General features: G+C 42.0%; 1 protein-coding gene across 1 annotated transcript in view; it reads left to right on the top strand.

Annotated features, from left to right (window-relative positions):
• Window positions 1-10,056, top strand: part of afap1 (actin filament associated protein 1) — a 151,103-nt gene that overhangs the window by 113,341 nt on the left and 27,706 nt on the right. The window contains 3 exon segments of the mRNA XM_032510992.1: window positions 1,550-1,749; window positions 7,442-7,653; window positions 9,273-9,418. Coding sequence (XP_032366883.1) covers window positions 1,550-1,749; window positions 7,442-7,653; window positions 9,273-9,418 — 558 coding nt within the window.

Here is a 10,056-nt window from a genome sequence, read left to right as displayed (position 1 = left end):
TTAAAATAACACACACACACACACACACACACACACACATGCTGCATCTACTGTATACATGCATACATACACATATAAAATATATATGTATTTATGAAGAAAAAAAATTTTTATTTAAATAAAATTTTAAAAAAAGTACATACATATATTCATTGCACTTATGGAAAACCGTTATTATATAAAACAGATGCATACAACACACAGAACATATCTGTTATGTTTTGCAATCACATCTTTTTGACCAACACTTTCTTTCTTCTCTCTTCTTCTGTCTTTCATTTTCCCACTTGGGTTCTCTCTCGTACGCACACATTTCATACGACGTCTCGTCACAGTCTCTGTTCAAGTCATAGATTCAAGTCTGCCTGTCTTCGGAAAGAAAGTAGTCCCCGGACCAGTGGGCATGCCGGGACTCCAAACTGAACCTTATTCACCAACAACGAGCTTTAGAACCCATACGGTAGGGTGACCAGACGTCCCCGGTTTCCGGGGACAGTCCCCGGTTTTGGGACCTGTCCCCGGGCTGGAATCGTCCCCGGAAATGTCCCGTTTCCACTGTGACTGACAGACCCAAATTGGAGGTGAAAGAAAGAAAACACCGACCAAACGGAGCCGATAGTCGCTCCAGAACAAGCTCAGAGATGTTTTAGAAAGCCGTGTTTACGATGCTAAAATCACTGATTATTTACATGGAGTCTGGTGGAGATATGCTGTCTATACACGCTAAAAGTAGTGATTTATTACATGGAGTCTGGTGGAGATATGCTGCTCTATACACGCTAAAAGTAGTGTTATTTACATGGAGTTGGTGGAGATATGCTGCTCTGATACACGCTAAAAGTAGTGATTATTTACATGGTTTGGTGGAGATATGCTGTATACACGCTAAAAGTAGTGTATTTACATGGAGTCTGGGGAGATATGTGCTCTATTACAGCTAAAAGTAGTGATATTTACATGGAGTCTGGTGGGATATGCTGCTCTAACACGCTAAAAGGAGTGTATTTACATGGAGTCTGGTGGAGATAGCTGTCTATACACGCTAAAAGTACTGTATCTTCATGGAGTGGTGGGTTTAGACACGCATCGCGGACTTTTATGTTTTAAAAAAGGATCTATCTTTACAGAAAGGTCGACCTCCTTAGAAACCCTTTCCATGATGGTGTCTGTTGGGGGAAACAGCTCTAGGTCTACTGTCCCCGTTTAAAGTTTTACAAAAAATAAAAAACCCAACGTGTTTTGGAGGAATATTTGCTTCTGAGCTGAAAATGTCCCCGGATTTTGTCTGAGAAATCTGGTCCCCTTACCATACGGGTCTGATTAAACCCAATGCCACTGATCTCATGGTTTGTTTTAGAGTGTGCAGTTGCTCTTTCTCTTATTACAAAAGCATCCAAACATAATTGAATCAACGTAAATGAACACAGAACAGCTGTCTTACTGGTGTCCCATGTTTAGATAATGACGGTGGAGCACACTAAGTCTACAGGGGTCCTTCAAGAAAAGACGTTACTACACAGTGTTTGGCTGATTTCCCTTTCATTTAAAGTTATGAATTCAATCCAGAATCTCAGTCTCTCTCTCTTTCTCTCTTAGGAAAAGGAAAGAAGAGCTCAAAGTCGGAGCAGAAGACCGGGACGGTGGGGAAGGGAGCAGGCAAGAAGATCACCAAAATCATCGGGCTGGGTAAGAAGAAGCCGTCCACAGATGAGCAGACCTCCTCGGCAGAAGAAGACGTACCCACGTGTGGTGAGACGGACATTAAAGTCGTTACCCTTAACCCTTGTGTTGTCTTCCCGTCAACCATGAAAAAAAAGTTCATTTTGGTCACTTTTTCAGTGTTGCGGGGGCTTTTTTTGATGTTTTCGCCAAAGTTATTTGATATTTCTGATCTCTAGCTTATTCCAAAGAGCCATTTTTTGTGATGAAAGAACTGAAAATGAGGACAACATGAGGGTTAAGGTCTCCAAATGCTCCAAACCAGTGTATTATCAAACCAAGTGTTGAGGAAATCATGTTTGTACATGTTCCCATAGACTACAGTCAAAGGCAGGGCTGATCCTTCGTGTGATTTATTGTATACATGGGGACAGGGTGCGGGTTTGGTTATTCACAACAACACATGCAAGAATGAAATCCCTCCTTCCAATACCATCATGGACATAGAGCCAGTCAGCCTGCCACGCCAAAACTTATTTATCAACTTCAATATTCAATGTAAAATCATCTCCAAATGACAAAGCACAACTTGGTGTCAACGTGAAACACAATCAGAATCAGAAAATCTAATACTTTGCTCCATGAAACGCTCGTTCATTCCTCTGGAGTGTTTTAATCCAAACCGCCATCTTTCCCCTGCTTACAGTCGTCGTTTTGGTGCCTGAACTTAACTTTTTGTCTCTAAACTCCACTAGGCAAGGCAAGGCAGCTTTATGTGTAGAGCACATTTCAGCAACAGGGCGATTCAAAGTGCTTTACACAAAATCAGTTAAACAGATAAAACACAAGTACAAACAGTTAAAAATCATAAGCATTAAAAACCGATAAAACACATGAATAGACAGTTAAAAACTAAAGAGGAGTGACTTTCTCTGACTTTCTCTGTATTAATAATCTGACTTTCTCTGACTTTCTCTGTATTAATTATCTGACTTTCTCTGTATTAATTATCTGACTTTCTCTGTATTAATTATCTGACTTTCTCTGTATTAATTATCTGACTTTCTCTGTATTAATTATCTGACTTTCTCTGTATTAATTATCTGACTTTCTCTGTATTAATTATCTGACTTTCTCTGTATTAATTATCTGACTTTCTCTGTATTAATTATCTGACTTTCTCTGTATTAATTATCTGACTTTCTCTGACTTTCTCTGACTTTCTCTGTATTAATTATCTGACTTTCTCTGTATTAATAATCTGACTTTCTCTGTATTAATAATCTGACTTTCTCTGTATTAATTATCTGACTTTCTCTGTATTAATTATCTGACTTTCTCTGTATTAATTATCGGACTTTCTCTGACTTTCTCTGTATTAGTTATCTGACCTTCTCTGTAATTATCGGACTTTCTCTGTACTACCACGGCCCCTGAAAGGACCGTCGTCTGGCGGTGCCTGTGGCCGGCGTAAGGTCACCTGTTGGCGGCTAAATATTGCCGCTGGTAGCCGGCGTCTACGGAGCTAGAACAGTGACAGTATGCGGTTTTAACACATCTGTGGGGAGTCCTGTGGAGGTGCGGTCTCTCTCCAGTAGCCTGTGTAAATGACCCGTAAACCACGCCCCCTTTGTCCCGCCACCTCAGGCCCTTCCCCCCTACCCCAAAACAGTGACAGAAAGTCCAAAAACTGTCATTGAAAAGACACAGACATCAAGAAAAAAAGACATTGATTAGAGCATCATAATGCAAGCAAATGTCAAAGTGAAATAACATAATAGGATTGTGAGATTATTTGTGTTTTACATATCAGTTCAAGATTTTTCAGTGCCAATATTTCTTGTTTTAATGCCAAATTTTATTTTCAATACGGCTTAATACAACACGCTCATTCTATGGCACTCCACACTGTTCCCAGTGCTTCACTAAAGTAATAATACTTCTATTTTAGGTGTATAATATACGGTCTATTGGTGCAGTAGCACTGATCACTTGACATTTTGACTCCACGTAATTCAACAGAGGCAGGGACATGTAGACCACAAAGGTGGAAATCCTATGCATCCCCCCCAGAAAATGGCACCCTGCATGGGGATAACGGTATCACAGCCACTTAATGCTATGCTAATGCAACGTGATGACGTCCGCAATATGACGTTATCTGCCACCTTATTAAGCTAGCGCTAGCTGCTTTCAGTTATAAATGGCTGACAACGCTGAAGAGAAGACATTTGAAGCAGAGGTTCCAAACCCCTGGGCTGTGGACCAGTACCAGGTCTCTGATTATCTGCAACCAGATGACATGACTCAGCCTGGGCTGCGTTTTCCTCCCTGCCGCCCATCAATAAAACCCTGATTTGAAATGAAAGTAGTTGTCAACCCCTGTGCTCGTGATTGATGGATCTGTATAACCACAAGCAAATACAAACATGAATGGTTTCAATTTAGTTAGTATTTTGGCTTATTGTGTGTTAGGGTGATATATAGAAACACCCCAGCTGAGACTTCCTGTAGTTACACCGGTCCGATTGAATACGGCCACGCATCATACACATGTCTTTTTAACGTTTGTTTCCACATTTTCCATCTTCAAGACACCGTGAAAACTGCAAAGAAAATAAACGCATAAAATACACTAAGTCAAAAATACTTTCAGTGATTTTACAATCTCTAACACACGTGTCTTTAACTAGACAACGTTAGCGTCACAACAGTGCACAAAGTGCATTAAATACAAAGAAATTACAGCACATATAAAAAAGCTGAAATACAAAAGCGCAATTGCCGTGCGCGCCTCTCGGACCGTGCAAATCTTAGTCTGAGCCCGTACGTTTTTTTCTCTGCAGCCACGTTGGCTCTCGCGGAGTACCTTCTTCCCACAATGCAACAGGTGTGGCCTTCACTAGACTCTGGTCATTTGACCTTTACTTTCACCATAAGAACTAGCATTTGTAATAAAGAACAAAATGCATACATATTTTTAATGTGAAACATTTTCGTACAATTTGAAATCAAATGTCCCTTTTTAAACCTATTTATTAGACATTTTTAAGGTTTTTAATCACCGTATGAATTCACACATTGATGGAATTATCAAAACAATACGGACTAACGTGTAAATCTCCATAGCGCTGTCCCTCAGACAGGTACACTTCCTGTCTAACTGTATCTACTGATGGGGTGGGAAGAACAACTAGTCTTGCCAATGACACGCATCCAGTCGGCCGCTCCACAGTGAATTCAACATGGTCTGTGGTGCAGAGAAGTACACATATATATATATATAAAGCATACTGCCTTAACTGTGTCTACTGGGAATTTTAATAACTGTGTCCCAGAGTTTCAAAATGACCTACGCATTGACCAGGGCAGCAAACACGCCATTACAGCACATATTGATCGAGTCGTAGTGTCCCAGAGACAACAAAGTCACTTAAAAGCATTTTTGTGAGGACATAAAGGGTGAGTAATTAAGCTTAATCTCCCGCATATTGCAACAGAAAATCTTACAAACGTTTGTTATAGTTATAGTTAAGAAACCCCTTTTAATGTATGCAAATTAGCACATTTGTCTTATTTGCATAATTCAGCATAAAATTTGAGAAGATTGTACCACAAAAAATAATGGTTCTAATGTAAATAATCAACTGGGAGAAGTTTCACGGTGATGTGTCGGTGGGAAATAGAAAGTATTTTTCAAAACGTTCCAACCATCTAAATTTCTTAGGACTTTTGTCTTTTATGTGATAAAGGAGACTTTATGAATATGAGACTAGATCAGTTGAAATAGTTGCTGTTGCAATTCATGTGGGATGATGTTGCATAACGCCAGTTGGGAAAGGTGGACCATCCATCCATCCATCTTCATCCGCTTATCCGGTATCGGGTCGCGGGGGCAGCAGCTCCAGCAGGGGACCCCAAACTTCCCTTTCCCGAGCCACATCAACCAGCTCCGACTGGGGGATCCCGAGGCGTTCCCAGGCCAGGTTGGAGATATAATCTCTCCACAGTCCTGGGTCTTCCCCGAGCCTTCCACCCAGTGGCGTGCCTGGACCACCTCCCTAGGGAGGCGCCCAGGAGGCGTCCTTACCAGACGCCCGAACCACCTCAACTGGCTCCTTTCAACGCGAAGGAGCAGCGGCTCTTCTCGGAGACTGAGCTTCTCACCCTTCTCTAAGGGAACGCCAGCCACCCTCCTGAGGAAACCCATTTCGGCCGCTTGTACCCTGGATCTCGTTCTTGTTCTCGTTCTAAGGTGGACCAGTAAACCCTAAAATACAATACAATATGGCACCCATAGATTCGTCCCAGAAGACAACAAAGTCACTTAAAAGCATTTTGTGAGGACATAAAGGGTGAGTAATTGAGCTTAATCTCCCGCATATTGCAACAGAAAATCGGACAAATGTTTATTAAGCGAAAAAGTGGAGCGAGGGTATGGTTAAGAAACCCCTTTTAATGTATGCAAATTAGCACATTTAATTAGATAACTTGTCTGATTTGCATAATTCAGCGTAAAAGTTGAGACGACTGGTACCACACAAAAAAATAATTGTCCTAATGTAAATAATCAACTGGGAGAAGTTTCATGGTGATGTCTGTCAGTTGATTACAGTAATTTTTAATACTTGCCACCTCTTAGATTTCTTAGGACTTTAATATGTGATAAAGGAGACTTCTAGGATGAGACTAGACCAGTTGAATCAGAACCAGAACCAGCCTTATTCGCCAGGTATGAGGATACATACGAGGAATTTGTCTTCGGAGCATCGATACTCACGCTGTGCTTACACACACAAAACAAAGATATACACAAAGAAAGAGTTGTTGTTGCAATTCATGTGGGATGATGTTGCATAACACAGTTGCCAGTTGGGAAAGGTGGACTAGTAAACCATACAATGCAATACATCGGGCAGCTACTGCTGAAAAATGGCATCCACAAATTGTGTTATAAGCCAAGATTAATGTCGTTAACCCTCGTGTTGTCTTCCCCTTAACCATGAACTTGTCCTTCCAGGTAAAAATTGAAAATGACTATTTTTTTGGGTGCTCTTCCGATGTTTTTGTCACTTTTTCCATGCTTTTGGTGCTTTTTAAAAAACAATACTAATTGGTTTTTGCACTTATTCTTGGAATTCATGGTCAACGAACTTCATTTATATCAAATTATACATTATGTTTTTAATTAAAAAGGCCGAAATTATGCATTATTTTGACTAATAGTTAAGATCAGAGGATGTTGAGTGGATCTCAGATGGGTAGATGTCAAAGTTTAGTCCGGATACTGTTTTGAAAAAGAATTCAGATGCTATAAGATTAAATAAAACAGCCAAAAAATTCAATGAAAGTATTCATTAATTTTACCTTAACCCTTGTGTTGTCTTCCCATCAGCCATGGTTACTATTTTAATTACTTTATTACCGCTTTTCCGACATTTGTGTCACTTTTTTTAATTTTGTGCGTGCTTTTTTTGACGTTTCTGGTGTTTTTTTTTTCCAACGTTTTTTGATATTTTTCATGTTGACATTTTCAGCGCTTATTTCAACGACCCATTTTTGTGACCAAAAAAAAACTGAAAACGGGTCAATTTGACCCAAGGACAACATGAGGGTTAGGAATGTTGTATGGAATCATCCATGTTATTTTTGGACAATTTGGTCAAAATAAATCCCCATTTCTGATATTAAACACTTTGAAACGGGTCAATTTGACCCGAGGACGACGCGCGGGTTAAATGAACGAGTTAGTTTTCCTGACTGTACCCGCTCTTCCCGACAGGCTACCTGAACGTGTTGTCCAACAACCGCTGGCGGGAGCGCTGGTGCCGCCTGAAAGACAACCAGCTGCTCCTTCACAAGGACCGGGACGACCTGAAGAGCCACATCGCCTCGCTGCCCCTCGGAGGCTGCGAGGTCAGCCCCGGCCTGGACCACAAGCACCCCTTCGCCTTCCGCCTGCTGCGCAACGGCCAGGAGGTCGCGGTCCTGGAGGTGAGCCGGGTTCACAGAGTCCTGGTGGGATGGTTAATTTGGAGATGTGGAGTCCTGTGGTAAAGTCAGCTACTAAAGCTCCACTGTTGACTACTACCCGAGTCAAAGGTTAGGAAAACACTTTACCATTCACTTGAATAAGGAGGTGTTTCCAACTGTAGACTGGTACTGATATCAACTTCCTCCAGCTGCCATTTTGTTTGTTTTGAGTCTGTCTCCTCACGTACTCTGCATGCTATCCTCCGCTATCTGATCCCTGTAAAACCAGATCTAGCACTAGTATGTAATAAGTGGCCAGTTTAATGTATTCGAACACTATTACATTAAACACACAACTTTATTTTCCATCTTAACAGTTATCAAGTGAACTCAAAAAAGCAAAAGAAGCAAATCCGATTCTTGTAACATTGCTCACTAATATTATGAATGATAAATAAATACAATATTAAACTCACTAAAATGCAAAGGAGTGTAAAGATCTTTTAGTGCAAACTGCATAATGACACAAACCTGTAACCCCACACTTGGTGACTTCCTGTTGTCAACATTGAACTAAACTTAAGTACAAAGGAATGGAACTGAGTCGCCTTGTTGCTGAAAGGTGCTGTAGAAAGGAAGTTGCCTTGCCTTACAACCTCAGCCTATCATTCAGTCATCGTCATAGAAACCACCGAAGGTCAACAGCGCCCCCCCCCCCCGACTGCTCTCGCCTCGCCATTGTTATCATATCGCAGCAAACGCTGCCTGCGTCAAGTTTTGAAAAGTGTAACCCCACTTGAAACCACTTCACTGGGATCACCGGGACTTCAACAAAACTGCAGAGCTGGCCGTGTGTGTGTGTGTCTGTGTCTGTGTGTGTGTGGTGTGTGTTGGTGTCTGTGGGTCTGTGTGTCTGTGTGTGTGTGTGTGCTGTGTCGTGTCTGTGTGTCTCTGTGTTCTCTGTGTGTGTGTGTCTCTGGTGTCTGTGTGTGTGTGGTGTGTGTGTTGTGTGTGTGCGTTGTGTGTGTGCGTGTGTCTGTGGTGTGTCTGTGCGTGTGTCTGTGTGTGTGTGTGTCTGGTGTGTCTGTGTGTGTCCGTGTGTCCGTGTGTGTGTGTTCTGTGGTGTGTCGTGTGGTGTCTGTGGTCTGTGTGTGTGTCGTGTCGTGCGTGGCTGTGTGTGTTTGTGTGTGTGTCTGTGTGTGTTTCTGTGTTTCTGTGTATGTCTGTGTGGGTGTCTCTGCCTGTCTGTGTGTGTGTGTGTGTGTGTGTGTGTGTGTCTGGGAGCTCTTTATAGTGTAAGTATTTATATAGTATGTATTTGATTAGGACAATGCACATTAATCCACTTCTCTGTAAATGCGCCAGTGTTAGCCAGTCTAGTTACCCAGCATGCATGTCTTCATGGTGGGAAGAAACCGGAGCACCCGGAGAAAACCCACGTAAACACGGGGAGAACATGCCAACTCCACACAGAAAGGCCCGGAACGACCTGGATTCGAACCCAGAACCCCCCATCCGAGCCCCCGCCTTCTTGATTCGAGGCAGAAGTGCTAACCCCTTAGCCAAGGTGCTGCGGGAAACCCCGTTCTGCTACGGCTTTCATCCCAACTCCGGTTTTGCCAATCTGTGTTCCCCTCCAGGCCTCGTCCTCTGAGCAGATGGGGCGCTGGTTGGGGATCCTCCTGGCCGAGACGGGCTCCACCACCGACCCCGCCACCCTGCACTACGACTACATCGACGTGGAGACCACCGCCAACGTCATCCAGCTGGCCAAGCAGTCCTTCTGGTGAGGGACGCACACATACACAAACGTAAACCTGACAAGCTTAAAATTAAAATGGCTCATATGGTGAACCATGCTTTTTTTACCATGGCGTCATTTTCCTTGTGACAGTGTAAAATGTGACGTAGACGCAGAATATTCAGCCCTTGTTAGAACCAAGACTTACCATTATAGTCTAGTAGCCAGCCCATGGAGCCCCATTCTCTCCAGCATACGGAAAATGACGGATGCTAATTTGCATATGTTGAGCAATTTGCATAATTTGCATAATTAGCATTATCAGCTTAATCGTCCAGTTTGACCACATATTTTGCACTGTATGGCCAATTTCTTACAACACGTGAGTGGTTTTAGAGGTTTTAGAGGATGCTGATTTCATTTCTGTCATTTTCAGATTTCAAAGAGCTAATTTTAGGACTTATTGTGATTTATTTAGGCAAGTTCCAATTACTTTCAGGCATAATTATAGGTTATTTTTTATGGTAAACACAATCTTACATTTCAGAATCACGAGTTCTTTTGTGAATGTTGATGCGTTGCTTCTGGATAAATGATGAATTCTGCCAGTTCTGCTAATTCTGCTAGTTTTGCTAATGAACAGAGATTCATCATTTATCCAAATTGCTCAACATATGCAAATT

Source organism: Etheostoma spectabile, unplaced genomic scaffold (assembly GCF_008692095.1).
Source record: "Etheostoma spectabile isolate EspeVRDwgs_2016 unplaced genomic scaffold, UIUC_Espe_1.0 scaffold302, whole genome shotgun sequence".
Lineage (NCBI taxonomy): Eukaryota > Metazoa > Chordata > Actinopteri > Perciformes > Percidae > Etheostoma > Etheostoma spectabile.
The sequence above is the reverse complement of the archived record's forward strand: the minus strand, read 5'-3'. Positions and strand labels throughout refer to the sequence as shown.